At 40.3% G+C, this 21,375-nt stretch overlaps 3 protein-coding genes across 3 annotated transcripts in view; all 3 read right to left on the minus strand.

The window, feature by feature from the left end:
- The window catches only part of LOC126400035 (speckle-type POZ protein), a 24,522-nt gene extending 20,903 nt beyond the window's left edge, over positions 1-3,619 (minus strand). The window contains exon 1 of the mRNA XM_050060447.1: positions 3,526-3,619. The gene's annotated coding sequence lies outside the window, so the exon portion shown is untranslated. The remainder of the gene's footprint in view (positions 1-3,525) is intronic.
- An 895-nt stretch (positions 3,620-4,514) lies between these two features.
- cenpt (centromere protein T) lies at positions 4,515-15,528 on the minus strand. The gene is made up of 13 exons (XM_050060474.1): positions 15,230-15,528; positions 14,259-14,379; positions 14,039-14,183; positions 13,863-13,956; positions 13,542-13,678; positions 13,316-13,373; positions 13,048-13,184; positions 11,051-12,151; positions 9,706-10,005; positions 9,272-9,371; positions 8,910-9,077; positions 8,726-8,830; positions 4,515-5,271 (listed from the first exon to the last, which is right to left on the minus strand). The coding sequence occupies exons 1-13, from the start codon at positions 15,313-15,315 to the stop codon at positions 5,145-5,147; spliced, it is 2,679 nt and encodes an 892-aa protein (XP_049916431.1). The 5' UTR covers positions 15,316-15,528; the 3' UTR covers positions 4,515-5,144.
- Positions 15,529-16,684: 1,156 nt separating this feature from the next.
- Positions 16,685-20,182, minus strand: ndufa4b (NDUFA4 mitochondrial complex associated b). The gene is made up of 4 exons (XM_050060046.1): positions 19,962-20,182; positions 18,320-18,408; positions 17,102-17,162; positions 16,685-16,977 (listed from the first exon to the last, which is right to left on the minus strand). Exons 1-4 carry the CDS (start codon positions 20,010-20,012, stop codon positions 16,921-16,923), a joined length of 258 nt encoding a protein of 85 aa, XP_049916003.1. The 5' UTR covers positions 20,013-20,182; the 3' UTR covers positions 16,685-16,920.
- Positions 20,183-21,375: the final 1,193 nt, after the last annotated feature.

The following is a 21,375-nucleotide window of genomic DNA, read 5'->3' on the forward strand; positions in this document are numbered from 1 at the left end:
TCGATTGGCCGGACCAATCGATGACCGATCAGGTGTTCAAACCTAATTGTTTTTTCACAAGAAGCTGCCCAGTATGAGCTTTTTTTTTTTTTTTTTTACCTCTGCTTCTCCCGGTTTGCGCTGTTGGCTTCTACCCAAAACACATTGCGCTCTATGTCACTTCCTCTCTTTGGTTCGCTGGATAGTCCATTTGCATTTCCCACTGTCAGCAAACTACACCAGGGTTTACTTGCAAGTGAACCGAGACCCCCAGTTTTCAAGCGGACCAGGGTCCGCTCCTTTGGTCTGCACCAGAGTTCCAATGAGCATTCACATCACTCCAAACGATCCGAACTGTCCGTGGAAGCGTTTGTTTAAAGCGGATCAAATAGCGCCAGTGTGAATGCGTCCTTAGGCGCTCTGAAGACTGTTTCTATAAGAAATGGCAATGCTTGATAGTTTATTTTAACAGCCTTCGAACGCTCCTGAACAGAAGAGAAATGTTATGTAATTGTACATTATTGCCATTCACTCTTACGCACTGTTATCCAAAAGATCTTCTCCTCTTTTTTCCCTTCCTTTCTTTTATTTACTTATCCCCATTTTTCTACTGTACTTTATTTTTTTATATGGAATCAATGTTACTGTGTGTTCAACCTGTATCTCCATGAACTTTCAAGGTAGGGGCAGCAGGGTATGGGTGGGAGATGGGGAGGGATGTTTGTTAAGAAAAGAAAAAAATGATGGAAAGGGAGTGTTTCAATTGTAAGTCTGTATAATTTGCAGTTATCTTTCGATAAAAATGTCATAAAAAAAAAAAAAAAACACATCACAGTACTCACTGAGCGCTTTTGAGAAAACGGCGGTGGGTAAAGGAAGGTTAATGAGCTGAAGCACAGGTTAGCCTTTCAATTATTCCCGAAACAGGAGTTTAGTTGGGTCATGTTTGAGGATGTGAACATAACTCAACTATGTACTGCATAGTGTGCTTCAAGTTTGAGAGCAAGGTGGATAAATTGTGATAATTTTTCAAAGGCAAGTCGACCAAGTGCCATAACAAGAGGTGCTTCTTGCATCGCACACTTTGTACTTGTTCTTTTTCATTTACTTAAATAAAGATTAAACCTGACAACTAACTGTAGTCTTTGTTAATTTATAAGCACCAATAAATTAAACAATTTGTAGATTTCTGTTCCGACGCTGCAAGCAAAAGAAGAAGAAAAAGAACCCTGAACAGTCTGTTCAGAAAATTACATCCCTTTACTTGAATGCAGCCTTTAAAATAGGCAGCCTTAAAACTAGTCTCATATCACAGTATCAATAAAATATCAATATATTTCCCAGCCCTATCTCAAAAGGCACCCAACAATTTGATGGCTTAAAATACTGGACAAGCTGCAACGGACTGTATGATGTTTCAAATAAAATTCATGTACTCAGAGTATGACGGACACTGTTGACGTGTGGGCCACCATGTATCACAAATGAAGCCTCTCACCCTCTTATTCCTTTGTATTGACTCATGTTCTATTTCTGTCCATTTCCAAAGGGTGGCGATGAAAAAGGGGATATAACAAAACTATGTACAACCAGAGAGGCAGAGATCAAGACTAAAATTAAATTTAAAAAGAGTAAATAAAATGCTTGTAGCAGTTTGGCGTCACAAATTGGACATTACAATCTAATATCCGGACAAATAAGAGAACACAATAGAGAAAACGAGAAAACTTAATACATAAAAAGTTAAGGATGTTCCTTCAAGTGATCATCTTTACAAAGTCAGGTCTCACAAGTTTAACATATTGCACCCATTTTTCCCCAGTGAGACAGCATGACGGAAGAAAATCTTTGCTTCAGGCCCTGTTTGTAATCTAAGAAAAGTAATGTATAGTATCAATGTCCACATCACAAAAAGCTTCATATCACATATCACATGAAAACCACCAGAAATCAACAAAACGATAACAATTCAATACCTCTATTAAAAAAGTCATATTGCATTTCTTATGCAGGCCTAAAGTAAAACTGTGACTCAAAATCAAAATATAAATATTTGCCCTACAGCAGATAACTCACCCACTAAATTGTTTATGCCTGCAATTATCAGATCCCTCTTAATGCCATCATGAGAACAGTGTTATGATTCTTGGAAAACACGTACTGAGCATTTTAAGTTGTACGAGCACTTGGGGTAGAGAAATCTGACATCAGCTTCCAGTAAAGGAATATTTTAAAATAAAAGGTTGTGACTCACTTTCTTGATACAAAAATCTGATCACATGCATTGTTGAGATGAAAACTGATTTGAGACTTTAGCCGCAGTTCATCTTTTTCCATAATCACATTTATATTTTACACTGTGGACAAAATGCGCGGACGCAGTGGATTTTACTTTGGGTCATCACACTAAAGGTGAGCTCAGCTAAACCCAGTTATGTCTGCTCAGTATATCTGCAAGGCAAAGACATGGACTCAGGAAAAACCTGAATTGAATTGTGGCCCATTTTAAATGTGCTGTGCGGCAGCACTTTGACTTTCAATATTAGGCAAAAAAAAAAAAAGCAAAAAGACAAGAAGAGACTGCAAATGCTGCAAGAAAGCCAGACAATGAAGCATTTCAAATCATTATGTTATCACTTACAACACCATAGTCTTCATAAATGACTAATGTTTATATTACTGTGTCCACCACCACCATGAGAGATACAGAAAACTTCCTCGCAATGAGAAGCAATGACATTAGTGGTGATATCACTGCTGTGGTGTTTGGTCTGCTTCCAGTGAACCTGACTCATTCACCACTGTCCATGTACTGATGCACCAACACTGCTCACTCCTTCAGGGTCACACCTCATTTATCTTATCACTTTCTTCTCAGACAATTAGCATGACAGCTGGTCAACCAACTGGTTTGTGGACAACTTGAGAACACAAACTATAACAGCATGAGCACTTGTAAGGCTAAATATACAACATGAAATCATCCACTACAGTGCATTAAATAGCTCTAATTGAACCCATATGGTATACTTTGTAATATTAGTAATAATAATACACTAATTATTACGTATATTAAAATGCAGCCGTATTAAATGTGCCGCTGTTTAGTTAAACTACTAATAGTAGCAGACAGTGTTGGGAACTGACACTGGCACTGTGCTGTTAATGTAGGCGGTGACAGGAGCAGGTAGTTAACCTGCTAACAATACAGATTATCGGCAAAGGTATCTTACTTTGAATTGGCGTTTTACTTTAACTCCACGTTAACACCAGTGTGTTCACACTGAAAAATAAACCCCACACAGTGACGACAAGTTGTGACACCGTTGCAAACAAATAAATACTGTACATAATCCTGACAGTCTGACGATAGCACGCTAGCTAACTGAGCTAGCTAGCTAGCAGCTAACCCTAAGCCAAACAAAAAGGTCGGGGAAATTGCCGCAAATCTGCGGCTAAAAATGCGACATAACAGCCTTCACCGTGTGTTTTGAAGTCTTTAGCTCGTATATCGCTGCGCTCTGTTTTATTTATCGACGGGCTTACCTTGGTGTTAGGTTAATTATGACGCTAGTTGTCCGGGATCTTCTGTTGTTGTTTGCTAGCAGGCTAGCTGTCTGTGGAGCTGGCAGACATGAGTAGTCTCACGCAGAGCGCCCCCTGCTGGCTCGGGGTGATTTAAACAGCCCATTAAAAAAAAAAACAGAAATTAGATATTTCTAATATACATAATATTTATTTATATATATTCTCATGCTTACCTGTTTGTAAAAGGTGAAAATGAGTTACTAGTAACTAGTAGTGTCTATAGTTCACTCACATGGGTGCTGGGGCCAGTGTTTAATATTTCCACCTGTGAAAACAAATGTATCTTAATTTAATCAGCACACTGGATGAGCTATTGCATTGTGCCAAGATTATTAACACAGCGCACCAAGATTAATGAGTATCAACCGCTAAAGGTTTGATTTAATTAAAATGTAGATGGAATTAATCTCTGGATTCATCGGTTCACCCCGAAGATGTCTTTAATACATCTTTAACCTCTAATGTGGAGCGGGCGAGGTTCTCCATTAATCCAGCTATAATAACAGGGCTTTGCTTATTTCATTAAAATGATTTGTTTGCACCAGTTGGGCTGATTGTGGTAAGGGTGAGTTGTTATGAATTTGCCCCATCTAGTGGACACGGGCAAGGTACTGGACAGTGTGATGTGCATGGACTCTCCCTTATAAATGCCAGTATCATAATAAAAAACGAGATTACAGCAGCTTTATGTCCAAAATCTATCTGAGCAGTCTGTAAATGTTCAATTTAAATGCTTCCACCACTGTCAAGTAAAGCATGGTCTAATATATATGCAAGGAAAAAACACCCAAATTACATCCTTCCGCATTATCATCAGTTTTCATACAGATATAAGCTTCAACTTATTTCTTCACATCGACAAAACCACCCAGCAGGAGGAATACTACAGATAACAACAGTCAATTTATCAATGAAATATGAAACAGAGAACTTTATTTCAACATCTGTTTATTTTAGACACCTGCACACTGTCAGAAAAAAAACTTCATGCACAACAGGATAAATGAAGAAAGTTGACGTACACGCATACTTATGTAATCTTAAATGATAATAAAGCACTAATGACTTTTATCTCAGACATGTCAGGATGTTACATACTTTGACATGCTTTGGCGGAAACTTCTGCCTTCCTCAGAAGTGTCACTTGGTGGTGGTTGTGATGCGTCTTTATCAGCTGATCTGTCAATCAGCTGATATTAGGGATCAGATCAGCTAAAGACGCATCACAACCACCACCAAGTGACACTTCTGAGGAAGGCAGAAGTTTCCGCCAAAGCATGTCAAGGTATGTAACATCCTGACAGGTCTGATATAAGAGAACAACTAAAGTCATTATCATTAACTTAAGACATAATGAACACCATTGAACTGATAATAAAGCACTGTTGTCAACTAACCAGTGCTTTATTATTTACAGATATATACTCACACACGACCCCACACAGTACAGTAATAAAGATAATAATAACAACTATTTACACATTTACAGAAACATTTATATTCTGACATCACTCATCCAAATCAAATGCAGTGTAGGTAAAATGTGTAGCGACAAAATTAAGCTGTAAATAAAACATTCATCTCTTTTTAGGGATGACAACATTCCCGCGGGTTGCTATGGGGATGAGGAGTTTGCGCTGGTCCATGCGAAGATATTTTTCAATGAGCACTTCCACTGGTACCCTGTCGTTCACGTAGCCCTGCCTGCAGAGAGCAGAAACACAGCAGTGAGGTCAGATGTAAGAAAACAAGTGAAAAGTGCCAGACATTGTTTATGTACACTGCTGCTCTTATAGATGATACATATTAGAGCGATATTTCAGAATTAGTGTCACTGATGCTGAAAGCTCATGTCACAGACACCTGTTCATTGCCTCAGACTTAACATGGAGCTATATGTAAGAAATCTAAAGGTTAAAGGTCAGTATGATCCTAGTGTGACAGTGTTTTTACCTGCTCTGCTACAGCATTTCATGTTTGTCAGCATTACAGATGTCACTATAATTCCTGTGAGTTTATTTGTTTGATGTCTCAGGTTTGTGTTAAGAATTTAACAAGCATATAACTGGGACCATATGTGATTGCTGCACTTGTGGTTTTAAAGGTTTTTACATGGCATTTTATTTTGTTAAAGCTGCTCTCATAAATATTCTGTAACAATGGGTCAGATAATGGTGTGTACACATTTGCCTCAAAGACTCCATAAGGTGGTAATATGTCACTGTTGTTTATAGCTTCTTGAACTGCCCCCAAGTGGCCAAATAAATCCCTTAATGAAAGTTGGAGGATTGCAGTATTGATTAATTAAAGGACAAGTTGGAACTGAGAGTCCAATATGAAGAAAAGAATGTGTGACTGAAAGTGTTTTACACCGAAATGGCAATGTTATGGCATTTTATTTTAAAATGTTACATGCAGAAGTCACACAGTTATAGGGTAACTGTGGTATTTTTCAACCTAGACCCTATTTTCCCATGGCTCAGATTGTTGTTGTAAGTGTCTGACATCATTATGGAAAGGATCCGTACAGAGATAGAACTTTTTGTTAAAGGGTAAGGGCATTTTTGTTTAAAGCTGTAGTTGGTAACTTTAATAAAAAAACATTTATTTCATATCTGAAACTTTCTATATTCACACAGCACCAAATGAGACAGATAGTCTGTGAAAAGAATCATATACCCCTGCCTACTCTATTGCCTCGTAGCACTTCTAATGGCCTTACTGCATGTGAATGAAAACCAAGCAGAGCCAAGGAGTCTCTGAGGCAGCTGTCAATCATGTCAGTCACTGCTGCTGAACTTTGTCAAACTGTCAAACTAGGCAGTGCTGATTGAATCGAGATTCTGTTACTGCAGTGTATATTTCTCGCCTCAAATGTTTTCAGTGACATATGTTAGTGTACTGTTTAGCTGTACAATAAGAAAGTCTGTGACCTGGCTGCCATGTTGGATACAGTTAAAGGGGAGTACCAAGCACCGCCCACCAGCCGTACCAACTTTCTCATTTTACAGCTAAACAGTGCACTAAAATATGTTTCTGATAACATTTGAGACGAGAAATAGACCATGCAGGAACAGAATCTTGATTCATAACTGATGTCTAGTTTGACAGTTTGACCAAAGTTCGCCAGCTGGGATTGATCAGTGATAGCTGCGTTAGAGACTTCTCGGCTCTGATTGGTTGTTTTGTGTGCACAGCGGTCTGATTCTAGTGAATGCGATTAGAGGCAGCACATGGGGAGGACGGATATAATTTTTTTTCCCCACAGTCTGTCTTATGCACTTCTTTCAGAATATAGTGACAATTTCAGCAAATGTACAGTGGTGGAAAAAAGTTTTCGGACACCCTTAAAATTTTACACAATCTCAAATATTATCATGAAATATTTGTGGAAAAATCTTTTTTGTGTTTCAAAAGGTGTGGCTGCATTAGACAGATACAAACAAATACAAATTATATTTTTTTGTTTATTGTTTACAAGAAAAACTAACAAAACTAAATTCTTGACAGTTTCAATATGTCAGTTCTCAACATTGTCGGTATCAAAGTCAACAAATAACAGAGAATGTGTTCAAAACTGAACAAAAAATAAATAAACCATCACATCATCAAATTAATATTTAGTAGTCCTGCCATTGGCACGTAGTAGAGCTCTAATCCTGGCTGGCATGTTCCCCACGAGCCTTTCACACTGTTGAGGGGTAATCTTGTCCCATTCTTCTTGAATTACTGCTTTTAATTCTTCTAAATTCTTTGGTTTATGCTTTGAAACAGACCTTTTGATAATCCACCACAGATTTTCAATGGGGCTCATGTCCGGGGATTGAGCTGGCCACTCTAAGACCTGGATACTGTGCTCCTGCAGCCAAGTTCTACTGGCCTTGGATGTGTGGCAAGGGGCATTATCTTGTTGAAACATCCAGTTTTTACCTCGACGGAACAGTGCACGCGCAGAAGGGAGCATGTGGGTTTCGAGAATGGTACAATACTTGGTAGAGTTCAATGTGCCATCACAGACAGTGAGATGACCAACACCAGCAGCACTCATGCATCCCCAAACCATGATACTGCCTCCACCATGCTTGACAGTAGGTACTGTACATGCTGGAGATAATGCTTCGCCTGGCCTTCTGCGTACCCTCACATTAGTAGGAGGAAGATAAAGCTGGAAACTGGACTCATCTGACCACAAAATCTTCTTCCAATTCCTGGCTGTCCAGTTCTTGTGTGCCTGGGCCCAACGACGCCGGGCTAACCTCTGTCTCTCATTGATCAGGGGCTTCTTGATAGCCTTGTAGGACCTTAAGCCATGATCTAAAAGTCGGCCACGTACAGTGCGGGTGGAACACTGGACACCAGTTTGGTTTGACCACTGCTGCTGAAGCTCCTGTGATGTCATTCGGCGGTTTTGCCTGCACATGCGGATCAGGATGCGGTCATTTCTTGCTGAAGAAACCCTTGGACGCCCAGATCTTGGTTTGTCTTCCAAGCTGTTGGTTCGTCTGTATTTCTGCAGAGTGTATCCAACTGCTGAAGGACTGCATCTGCACTTCCTGGCTATCTGGCGGCAGCTGTACCCTTCCTGGCTGAGAATCTTTATCTTCAGTCGTGTTTCCTGCGTTAGGTTCCTTGTTTTAGCCATTTTTGTGTCTGAAGAACTTTCAAATGTGCTGGCTTTATGTAGACACGAAGCTTGGCAACAAAAATTGTGTCTTTTCATAAAAAGAACGACCTTCATCACTGGTACCAAAATGACCCAATACTCAAAATTTCTTATGTATTTTTATGGAACCAATCAATTCTACGTTTTTAATGGCTTTTTTAGGATTTATTTAGTATTTTGGCTGTGACTGTACTAAAAGAAATTGCACTTGAAGACCTAAGAGTGATTCTTAATGCAATATTTCACAAATGCATGGGGTGTCTGAAAACTTTTTTCCACCACTGTATCTGTATCTCAAACTAGAAACAGCACCAAACTAGCTATCACCAGAGCCACCAGACTCCATTTAAATTAACAGTAATTTTATCATTGTAACACACACTTCATTTGTAAAGCACTCTGACTCTGTTTTATCTTTGCAGTTTGTTGTCACATCAAAAACAAAAAGTCATTAATGACTGTCTGCACACTGAATGAAGCACACAGCTCACCTACCTTTTCAACAGCAGCTCAGCATCTTCAGCCTCTATTGTTTTTCTTTTTGCATGAACAGCATACGTCTCCAAGTCCTCAGCCAGCCGGCCGAAGTATTTATCCATTCTGTTAAAAACAGTGACTTACAATGAAGCATGTGTACACAGTATAGACACAAAACAGATATACAGATATAGCTCCTTACATTTCTTGTAGGACAGGGTACACATCTGCTGAGACCTTCGTTTTGGCAAAGTGCTTGAACATGGCCATTAGGTAGCTCTTTGGAAGGCCTGCCTCCTTTTTAGCCGGCCTTCTCCTCCTCTGTCTCACCTGCTTTGGCTTAGGTGCAGGGGAAGTGTCACCTGCGCTGCTGCGGGTAGAACAGATATCAAAAGAACGTATCAGTAACAGAAGTTAATGACATTTAAATTTGTTAAACTTTACATCTGACATGTTTTATGAGCTTGGGTCCATCTTAATATGTATTATCATAGTGTAAAACACATGCCAGTGTCTCTGTTAAAAAGGACAAGATGTTTGAGTGTAGCACAGAGTGCAACTTACCTGGCTTGAATATTCTTTAACACAGAGGGTGAGGCCTGAGGATCAGCCTGGAGAAAGTTCCTCTTCTGTTTGACAAATGCTGGAGTCTTGCTGGGGAGCTCTGAAGATTTTAGAAAACAGCACATTTTACTTTTAAGCTCTATTCACACAGGACCAGTATTGCCTGGGGAGCCCATGTGACTTGTAATAATTGCAGAGGTCATCCATGATCTTAATCCTGTTTAAATCTGCCATGTTATTGATTTGTCCACTGCATGTTTCCCCAAATACAGAGGTTGTGATATATATATATTTCCCCCCCCCCGCACACACGAAACACAGAACTGGGAAGGAGGGAATTTCTAAATCACATGAGGTCCCCTGGTAATACTAGTCCTGTGCAAAAGGGGCTATTGCCACATTTAAAAACATTACACACACAAAAAGACACTGACCACCATTCTCATCATCTTCGTCCTCCCACTCTTCCTCCTCCTGTTCAGCAGGACCCTGAGCAGCAGCTTCTTCAGGTGAATCGTCACTCAGGTGCCCACTGTCTTCAATATCTGGTGTCACCTCTGGAAGTTTAAAGGAGTCCTCTTTATCAGCGTCGGACTCGGCCTCTGTGTAGGAAGCGTCGGTCTGTCTCGGGGTTGAGGACTCGGACAAGTCAGGGACCTCAATATGAAGCTGATCGCCCTCATGGCCTCCCATTCCCAGGCTGCTGTGTGCTTTGGACTTGCCATCGGACCATCCTGAATGTGAACATCAACACTTACAAATTAGAACTTAAGAATATCTTGACATCTCAGTTTTTTTAAAGCTGGGAAATAGAGAAATATTTCTATATTAGCATTAACCATTTAGTAGTTAGCATTTGGTTAGTCTTAGGCGTTCTGTAGATTATAGATGTTACTGTATAGTACATGCACTTTTTCTTTAATCTAGACATGTTCATAAATACACCTTAAAATACAATTTGCTTCATGTCTGGGCTCCTATTCTCAAGTTAATTGTGTTTTTTCTCTCTGTTTTCTGTGAATAAAATTAAATTGAATTGATTGAACTTGTTATTTTCAAGTAGTCCAACATATTTATTATCAACCAGGCATATTCTAAACCTCAACAAATGTGATGAAGATCAGAAATGCAAGAACAACTAGAAATATTTTCCCTCCATACAGCCCAGCTCTTAGTTTATGTCTTTGTTTCACTTCAACACACAACAAGCACAATAAATGACGTATATTCAGTGTTAGGGCTGCAACTAATGATTATTTTCATTGTCGATTAATCTATCAATTACTGTCTCCAATATTCTACTTGTTGTTTGGTCTATAAAATGTCACATAACAGTGAAAAATATTGATCAGTGTTTCCCACAGCTCAAGATAACATCCTCAAATGTCTTGTTTTGTCCACAGCTCAAAGATATTCAGTTTACTGTCATGGAGGAGAAAAGAAACCAGAAAATATTCATATTAAAGAAGTTGGAATCAGACAATTTTGACTCCTTTTTTTTTTTTTAATCACTCAAACCCATTAATCGATTATCAAACGAGCTGGCATTTAATAGTTAACGACTAATGGATAAAACAGTGTTATCCATACTGGTAGTTAAATGATTAATGAATTAATCAAAGAGTCAATCCAGATAATTTAATTTAATAATTCAAACCACAATGCCAAACATTTTACTTTAAAATTTGAGGCTCTGCTGCTTTTCTCTTATTAACAGATTTATAAATAATAACAATTCTTGTGAGTTACAGTGAGAGATATGATATGTTTTGTCCTTACCTGTCTCTGTGGCATCTGCCAAATCTCCCTCTGCCTCTGTGACGGGCACAATGAGTCCACCCTCAGAGCGTTGAGCCCTTCGACTGATGTGTTCCAGCTGTTCTGGTGGCTGCTCACCATCTTCCTCCTCCAGTTCCCCATCATGCTCATCCTCAGGTTGAGAATCAGCCAAATCACCCTCTTCCTCAGATTGAGATGTAGCTGCAGGATCCTCTTGATCACTTTGATTTTCTGCAATGTCCTGCTCAGACTGATGATCGGCAGCACCTTCTTCCTCTTCTTCAGTCTGAGAGTCAACTGCACCTTCTTCCTCTTCTTCAGTTTGGGAGTCAACTGCTCCTCCTTCCTCTTCTTCAGTTTGGGAGTCAACTGCACCTCCTTCCTCTTCTTCAGTTTGGGAGTCAACTGCATCTTCTTCCTCTTCAGTTTGGGAGTCTGCTGCAACCTCCTCTTCCTCAGACTGAGACATGGCGGCAACATCCTCTTCAGGCTGGGAGTCAACTCCACCTTGCTCTCCTTCAGTTTGAGAGTCAGCTGTATCTTCCTCTTCTTCTGTTTGAGGCTCTGCTGCAGCCTCAGCTTCATCAGACTGAGACCTGGCTGTAGCGTCATCTTCAGTGTGAGCATGAGCTGCATCTTCCTCCTCTGTTTGAGCTTCTACCCCATCCTCCTCTTCCTCAGACTCACCTCTAACATCCCTTTCATTCGCACGGTGCTCAGCTGTACTTTTCTCTCCCTCCTTTTGAGATTCTGCTGCATCCGTATCCGTAAAACGTTCTTCACTCTGAGGTTCAGCCCCCTCTTCGGTTGGAAATGCATACATCGACTTCTCTTTCCCCGGCTCGCTCTGCTCCACCTCCATGTGCTCCTCCTGCTCCATCTGCCTCTGAAGCTGAGACGCCATCACCGTCAGTTTGTCCTGAGTTGCGACAATGGAAAAGCTGGAGGTCATGGCATCAGGCTGGGCATAGAGAGCCGTGTTGCAGTGGAGGATATCGGTCGTGATGTCAGGTTCACTGAGTTTGCTCAGGCCCAAAGTGAAGCCCTCAGAGTGGGCGGTCTCACTGAGGCCACGCTCCACCTGCATAAAACTGCTCACTCCTAAATGACAGGAAGGGAGAGACAACAAAAGCATCAGCAACAACACCGAGGACAGCAGTCACAGATAACTCACTATTATTTTCATACATACTACACTATTTGCTCCTGCCTTCCAAAAAGTTATATATCTGCTTCCTTTCACCTGTTTGCTCATGTAGCTGAGCTGGAGTTTAAAATTTACATTTAAAGATGCTCCATAAGAAGTCAGAATACACCAGAGGGAGGCAACTTTAAGTGTCAGATAGCTTTTCTTACATATTCTTAAGTAGAAACACGAACATTACAGCTGCTGACCAGTCTCAGCAATAAGTTTAAAAAAAAGTCTGGGTAGTACTAAGGGACATTTTTCTTTCTTTTTGACACTTTACAGTCTAAAAGGTTAATTAAAAACAAACAACTTAAATGAATAACCAGTGCTAGGCTGGGTAACCAAGTAGTATTGAAACTTCTCCAGTCAAACGATACCTGCATTCAATCCTTTTTGTACCCAGGTCGAGAAAAAAATGACTTTTTGTATGGTTTTGCTAGCAGCCAATCACGGCAAGCATTCTTCAAATGAATGTGACTATACTATGGCAGCAGCTGCAACCACGTCCGTGTTGTGGTGAGGTCAAATGTGGTGTATTTGACAGAACTGGCAGTTCAACATGCCAAGATGCCACCAAAACAGTACAAGTACAGCTTTACTGTACATCTTGGCATCTGTTGAATGCTTCCCTTCACATGATGGGTATCAAATGAAGAAGGAAAAGAGGTATCAAATGACGTACTCACTATAAGGTTACTAGTATCGTAAGGTTTTAAACAATACCAAACACTAATCAGCGCTCTCACTTACTTGTTAAACACATGATCATACATGGAAAAAAGGACATTGTTTTGATCATTATAATCACCTCCCATCTCCCGTTTATTCACAGCAGCGCCAAATTCTTCTACTGTGATTTTTCGACGGTTAGAAACTCTTCTCTGCAAGCCCTTCTTCTCAGTCCGAACGTCCACAAAGGGTGTTTTTAGACTCAGAGAAGTGGAACTGCAAAACAGATTGAACAGACAACATAGCTATCAATTAGCTCATTAACATTGTAAACAGCAAGCAAACTATTTACATGTAAAAAAAACAAAAAAAACAAAACAACAACTACAGAACACTTTTTTTTTTACCTTGACAAAGACAGAGACGAATGGTCATCTGTTGATTCTTCATTTTCCTCCTCAGCATCTGTAAGCACAAGCATTCACTGATCCAGCTTATATGTGTGTACATTCACTTGTAGCAGGAGTACACTGAGAACACTCCAACCTAATGTACATGTTTCAACTTACAATAAACAATCTTATAAAATCCCATCGAAACACTGAAGCCTATCAGCAGCGGCTTTAACCTCACCTTCTCCATCTTTAAGACGTTTTTCAAAAGCTGTCACATTAAGGCTCCGACGTGGTCTCTTCCTGCTCAGTCCCTTTGCGGTACTCACTACATTGCCAATAGTTAGATCAGGCAAGTCCAACCCTGACAGCTCAATACTGAAAGTCAAGCAACACAACATACAACACAACATAATTAAACACACAAACAAACAGTTAATATTGCTGAAGAGACTCCAAGGCAGGGAGGATGTTGCTATGGCCCAGCAATGGCATAAAAAGCTAATTCCTCACACCTGACATCAGAGCAGTTATTTAAAATACTGTTACACGCACAACTCACCTAGGACGCTTCCTCGTAGTGTTGGAGTCGTCTGATGATGGCTCGGGCTCCTCTGACGCAGCTATCTCATGAACCACAGGAGACTTTGCAGGCTCTGAATCACACGACAAATGATATGGGTAAAAGAAAAACAGCCGCAGCATTATGTGCAAATAAAGACAGGCCCATGCACATACCTGTCCGCAGGATGTTCCCAAGTATGTGCCTCGGTGTGTCTGCATCATCAAACAGCACTGAGGTTGTGGCTGGTGTGTTTATTCTTCTGAGCACAACCGAGGCAGTCCTCCTTTTAGGAGCAGGCAGGGATTGCCTGGTTATACTCTGGAAAGAAGGTAAATAGGTCAACTTTAAGACAGCAGGTCCATTATCAGCATTACATCTGCTCGCCTTCCTCACCTCTCGTAATTTATGTCTCAGGCTGCGTCTAAGAATGTCCTGTGGGGTTTGGGCACCAGCATCTTTCTTGCTCTGTCTGTTGCTGCTTCTGGTCGTGCTGCTTCTCTGTGTTTTGGAGGCACTTGAGACAAAACAGCTCATAATTAGTCCAACACTAGATTAAAGTCAGACTGAGATTCATTGCTAACAACATAAAATCAAGAATCTTTGTGGCATATTGTTAGAATTGGTCTCAATGGCTTTGCATCTGGTATTGAACTAATTATAAGATCAATATAAAGTCATTGAGACTCACTTCTAACAATGTGAGAGCAAGATTTTTTCTTTTTTCTTTTTTTTTTTTTACATTTTTACAATTACAGGGGAACTACACCCATTGTAAAAGTTCATACATGTTATTCCTATGGTCAAAGACAATCAAAAAATATTAGTAACATAAACAGCTCTCTTCCAAATCCAAAAACTAGAGTAAAAGTCAAATTTGTGATGTCATCAAGCATAACTTCTGGAGCTGCTCCATAGACAATGAATTGGAAAAGATGTTACAGATGACACTGAGGGGAGCCACAGGAATGTTCTGAGTACATGGGTACGTTTTTTGTTTCAGAGCTGAGAACAAAGAAAACAAACTTTCTGTGGGTTCACAAAATCAGTCTCCATTCATTGTCTATGAAGCAGCTCCAGAGTTTATACTTGATGACATCACAAGTTTAAGATTTGGTGCTCTGGTTTCTGGCTGAGAGACAGTAGCTCATGTTCACATATATTGACTAAACTTTCATAGGCCCCTAAATAATTTAAGTGTAGTAAAATATGAGTTTAGCAGCACAAGCTACCAACTTCAAGCTTCCTCAGCCAGGGCTATGATAAATATTAGCATTACATTAGCTAGTTTTAGTTTTTAACGGTTGAAACAATTTGACTTAGCTAATTCTTTCACAGAACAACTTAGTGAAGTGCTGTTGAAGTACCCGCGGGTGATGGGAGTCCTGGGTGTCTCGGTGCTGAGAATATTTGTCAGCAGGACCCGAGCAGACAAGTCCTCCGTGGGATCCATTTACCAAGCCGAGCTGAGACAGTCAGCTGGTTAGCTGAGGTTAGCTAAAAGCTAACGTTTAGCTAAATTTCGCGAACGAAACACAGTAGCGTTAACCGTGATAACGGTTAGTTGAGGACAGTGTCATTTATCACAACTTTTATCTAGTTCAACATATTTACCCTCTGTTGACTAATGTCTCTGTGCTTTCAACGGATTCATTCCTCACACTGTCCCGCGTTATTTTTAATTGAAATCTCGCGAGAAGGCGGGTTTCTTCTTCTTCTACTTCAGCTAAACAGCAGTTTCCTACCAACCACAGCGGTATCGCCACCAACTGAAGAATCTCTGGAGAACACGGAGTCCAACGTTTTGTAAAGAATATAGAAATAAATATGTTATTGAGTTGAGTTGTGTGAGAACATTGTTTTTAATTCAGTCCCTGTTAAAGTTAACTAACTGTACCGACAAACTATTTCTCACCAGAACAGTTTCATTTGTCACTGTGACACAGCACACTCTGCTGGACACAAATGGAATAACAGCTAGTGGGAATTCAAACACTACTGGGAAATGATGAGCTCTGATTTCGCCCATCCTGGCCAATATCTGCCTGGGAATCAGGCAGGATGTGCGTAATAAAGCCAGAAAGACCTCAAGCCTCAGTGTTGCACGTAGCCTACTGTGCTCCTATAAACGTAACAGGTTAGTTCGTATGGAGAGGAAATTGTTGAGACCAGACATCAAGAAATGACGTGTGTAATTGTGAGAATAATTAGGTTACCATTTGAAAAAAGAGAGGGTATGGGTGAACAAGATAAATGCAATGAAAAGATTCAAGACGGGTAAAGACTAAAGAAATTTAAAATAAGCTGTGGACTACTTAAACTTTTTAATCTGGGTTGTCTTAATATATCAAATGTGAACTTGTTTCCTTAAAATGCTTTAGATCCTTGTTGGTATATCAGTGTCTTATGTTGGCGTGTCAGTTTGGAAAACAAAATTATTCTAATGCAGTTATTCAAAAGGTGACAAATAGGGCTGGAATAGGTTAATAAGATCTTTCCTTATGTTGCCAGTAACAAAAACCTCAAGGTTCATCGAAAGCAGACTCTGTGGAGTTCATCTCTCCGGACATGATGTAGTGTCACTGACATTATGACTTCCAGGCACTGCTCTCTACTGTGGGTGTATTCTCCAGCCTACAAAACCTCAAAATGTGACAGGAAATGACTGGATTCCCCCTGATTTGGGAATTAATTAGCTATAATATGTTGCTTGCACTGTTTACTTTCACAGTGACACCTTTCATGTCACCGGATCTAACTACTTTTACCGTGCTTTCGTCTTGTGTCAAAGTTACTGTGTCCAAAAGAAATACACATCAAAGTGAGATTGAAATATATTTAATAATTAATACATTCAAAAATAAATTCATAAGTTAAACAGGTGGTCGCCTGTTTTATTCATACAGTCATTGATAAGTGAATGATCCCCTTCCCCCCCTTCACACTGGAAATCAGCCTTCATTCAGCGTCAAGGGATTGTTATGTGTTCGGCGAAAAAGTGCAAAGGCTCCTCGCACTGACGACAATATCAGTGACGGAGGTGCAAAGACACGATGACTTAGAAATCAGGCCTGTCCTTCTTCAGCTTGGAGTAGTCCATGTTGATTTTGAAAAGCTGGAAACACATGATGGACACAGTCAGTAAGAGGGTGGCGATATGGACTTTGAGGCAAGATAACAGAAAAGATGATGCTTGTGGAACAACATGCATTACTGATGCAATTGTACAAGGCTCATACTTTGTACTGCTGGTTGGGCTCCATTTTGTTCCAGGGCTCGGGGTTGTTCTTGCGATCCCAACTGAGGACAAGAAAATATGAAATGTTGACACACACACACTGAGGTTTAATAAAAACCCAAGAGCTGACGAAACCAAATTTCGTGTGACTTAATTAGTCAGCTACACAGGCTGGCTGAATTTACCTTCTTTGACCCCTGTGGAACAATTGTGCCACGCTGAACAGCCACTGATTACAACTATCTCTGAAGAGTTTGAAGCTCTTATGTGCAGTTATTAATACCTGATCTGGAGCGGTCCAGATTTCAATGGGAGAAAGACGTGGGAATAAATCTGGATGGGGAACTATGGGGTGATTTGTGCAGATATAGATTAATATAGTTAAACTTTCTGCATCAGCGCCACACAAACTGCACAAATACAATTCCAATATATCATCCCTTTGTTTTCGATGTGGCTTAGACGAGGGAACATTCCTTGGGGGGTAACTTGAGGGACTTCAGCAGGGGTTATGTGACACCTTATCCAGTATTTATAGTGTCGTCTTTCCATTGGATGTGGAGATTTGTTTACTGGGTAACTTTACCAAATCAAACCTTAAAAATAGCCCTGCCATAAGGCTTACAGACATTTGTTGGCTATTGCTAAACAATGTATTTCGTTACAATGGAAATCAAATGCTCCCCTCCAAATTGGAATGAGGCTTCCTAAAAATATATAGCTGTATACCCTACAGAGAAGATAACTTTCTGGTTGAGGAATAAGAGTGAAACATTTTACAAGATCTGGCAACCCCATGTGAATTATATGGAAACCTCCATTGTGTCAAATTGATTCTGTCTATGTGCAGTCTTCCTGTATTGAGGATGTGTCTGACCATATGATCCTTGATGCAGATATCTTGCAACATTTTGCTCAGCTGGATTATTTTATTCTACTTAAAATGTGTATTAGCATGAGTATATAAGAATAAACATGGTAAGAAACCTGAAAGGGCTTATGGTGAAAACCTCCTCTCTAGAATTTAAAATCTACTCTATTACAAATAATATTTCTCACCCAAACATGAGAATACAACAGACAAAACAAGAAAATATAATAATCATAAATAAAGACACATACATGTAAACATAACTGCTGCATTAACTATGGCTAACTATGTTTACTTTGCATTGTCATTTATTGTATTGTCACATTCTCAGAAATGGCAGAGACTTACGAGACATCAGGGTTTTTCAGAGCCAGTCGACACAAGTACGTCATGCTCATGGTTGCCCCGCCACCGATGAAGATGAAGAGGGGGATGAGCTAGTGGGCAAAGAAGAAGAATGCAAGTTCGTTACAAGTTATAAGGACAAGATAACCAACAGCAAAGAGTTAGTATTGTTGATTCCAGTGCTTTTTGTCTTGAGATCTGTGTATTCATTTTTCACATTCATGTATGACAGAGATCATGACAAAACACAACATAACACAAAACAGAACGAGGGCCGTGACGAGAGATATTGCCTCTTCCATTAAAGATGGTGTTAAAAAGGTAAATGATCAGACAGTAACAATTCCATATAGCTCATCAATGGGTCCCAAGTCTTACGACACAGCTGTGGGCTACCTCTAATAGCATGGCATTTTCTCTAAGGGAACACATAAATTGACCTCATCAATCCACTGTGTAATATCCGGGGGATCTTATGACTCCATTTAGTTGTGATGCATCTTTTGGCAGCTGTAATAGCTAGGCTCACAAAATCCTTTGTCCTTTGGGAGATCTTCTTCTGTTTAATTCGAATAAATTCAAAGGCAAAATGATCCAGTGATTACAGGAAGGTCTATAATTTAGTGCATCACATTTCTGACCTGTTAGTCATCTGGTGACCTCATGTTGGGGTTTTACTCCACTCCAGCAGCACAATTAAAAGTGTGAGATGCCAGTGTACAGCTTATGAGTAGCTACAGATACAGTATATACATATGAAATAGTCATATATGGTGATTGTTTGACAGGCATGTCAGTAACCACCTACATAAGATTTCACTTGTCATACTAGTATACATCATAACTGGTTCCTTCCTTTATAACAACAGACATTTTCACTTAATAGAAAGCTGAGATTGACACAATCCCACCCAGTGGTCTATTCATGGAGATGGTGCCGTAAAGCCGATTGTTCAACCCCGTCGTCCTTGAATTATCAGTCTCTTTGCGTGCATTGCTCTGGCCTTGAGTCATATGTTCTTGTGTACGTGCTGCAGCGCCCCACATTTATGGCTGTGACATACAGTACCGGTATGTCTCTTAAAGGGAAACAGTATACATATATATGTTTGCCTTACATACATATGTCCCACATTTAAGAAAGCTAATTTTAATTGCGGCTCCTGTATAAATGTGTTAGCGCCTCATTAGAGCAGGTGTCTTCATTTTTAGAGAAAATATAATCCCGTCATGAAGCTCAAAGGGCGGGAGAGCAAACATATAATAAGCCTTTACAGCAGGGAGGATAATAACAGGATATATAGTGATGAGAAATGATGTAAAATATGGATTATAATGCGGATTTATTGGCGTTAAATTGACCAAATCGGCCATTTTATCATTAAAAATGCGGAATTACATTTCTACATCATACACATTTATCATTATATTAATCTCCCACACACTATACATTAAGAAAAACACCCTAAACGGCGCCTTAATTAAGAAAAGCCGCATTATCATATCACTGGATATAACGCGTCTGATAATTAAGCTGAGGTTTGGGGTAACGGGCGCGCGGACAGACACACCGCGTCCTCACGAGCGTTTTCAATGTCACCGGGTCGTTGGCATGTTATAAAGACACACAGTGTTCAGTACTCACAGCAGGGTGGCTCTTCAGCTGTTTGGCGACCGTCCCCAACATGGTGGACATTTTTCTGTCAGGGTCCGTTAACCTCAAGATCTGCCGGGAAAAATGTGCGCTGCTGCTGCTGCTGCTGCTGCTGCGGAGAAGCTCGTGCGACTTCCTACTGGTCTGACTGTACACTGAACGGCACACCAGCCCCTCTACTGTCTGCCAATCCCACAATGCAACAGCTGTATGTACTGTAGATATGTGTGCCCTGCTGTATTGAGTATCATGTGTGTGCGGGTCTTAAAGAAAACTCCTCACTGAGCTTCTTCCTGTGTCATATATCTTCTTTAACACCAGGTATGAGCGCGTGGAAAATACCACGAGACCTGTTCTCCTGTATTGTCATTGTATGGTAAGGAAACAGAAGTTCACATAAATACTCAAGCTATGAAAGAAAAACCACATTAAGCTCACATACTTTGATTCAAGATTACAATCTTACATAATAATTAGAAAGAAGGTCTTGCCAATGTCACCACAGCGACCATTTAGTAGCAACTCTAGAGCTTTCTGTCGTAGCACATGGTCTTCACCAGCATGTAGTTAGTCTATTAAGTTTCCGGGGAGGGTTTCTGAGCACTTTGAGGATTTTTTTGTCGTCCATTTTGGCTTAAAGGCTTCTTTCCGTGATAATTTGGTAATTCTATATATACGAAGAAGATTTAGAGCAGGGCTGTCAAACATATGGCCCAGCCAAAGGGTCTAATCGAGTCCAGCCTCACTCTGAAGTCGTCGAAATCCAGCGCTCCAGTAATTTGCGGCGTCAGAAACCAACAAAAAAAGGTGTCCCTTAACGTCGGCACGATACACGGCCAGTTGCCATTATAGTTTAACCTCGCCAGCAGCATCAGGGGGAAATGCAGCGGGACAAGCACGAAAGTTAAGGCGGTGAAAGTCGAAGTTGGGCTGACGGGATGGGTGGTGGATGGGTCCAACAAACACGGACTTTCACCCAGGATAGAAATATTCGCCTCCCATAAGATACTAAAGCCAAACCCTCTTTTTCTGTAAACCAAACCACGTATTTTTGTCGCCTAAACCCAACCATGTGTTAGTTGTTGAAGAAAAAAAAATGGGGACAGTCAATGTTCACTATCAATTGACAATTGTATATTAGACTATTTTTGCACTATATGCTAGCAATTTAATTCAAGATAGGTAGATGGATGGATTATACGCTTACAGTTTTACAGTTGAATGTTGTATGTTAACTCTGAAGAAAGATAGTTGATTGTCGAGTCTCATTCCCAGGTTGTCAGATACTGGATTGTTGGTTCGGTCCGACAACCAACCTTAAGCGTGTGTATTTGACAACCTGCGAATGAGACTCAGCAATCAACTGTCTTTCCCCAGAGTTACATACAGCACCTTTAAGTTTGCA

The sequence above is a fragment of the Epinephelus moara genome, chromosome 13, assembly GCF_006386435.1.
Source record: "Epinephelus moara isolate mb chromosome 13, YSFRI_EMoa_1.0, whole genome shotgun sequence".
In the NCBI taxonomy this organism is placed as follows: domain Eukaryota; kingdom Metazoa; phylum Chordata; class Actinopteri; order Perciformes; family Serranidae; genus Epinephelus; species Epinephelus moara.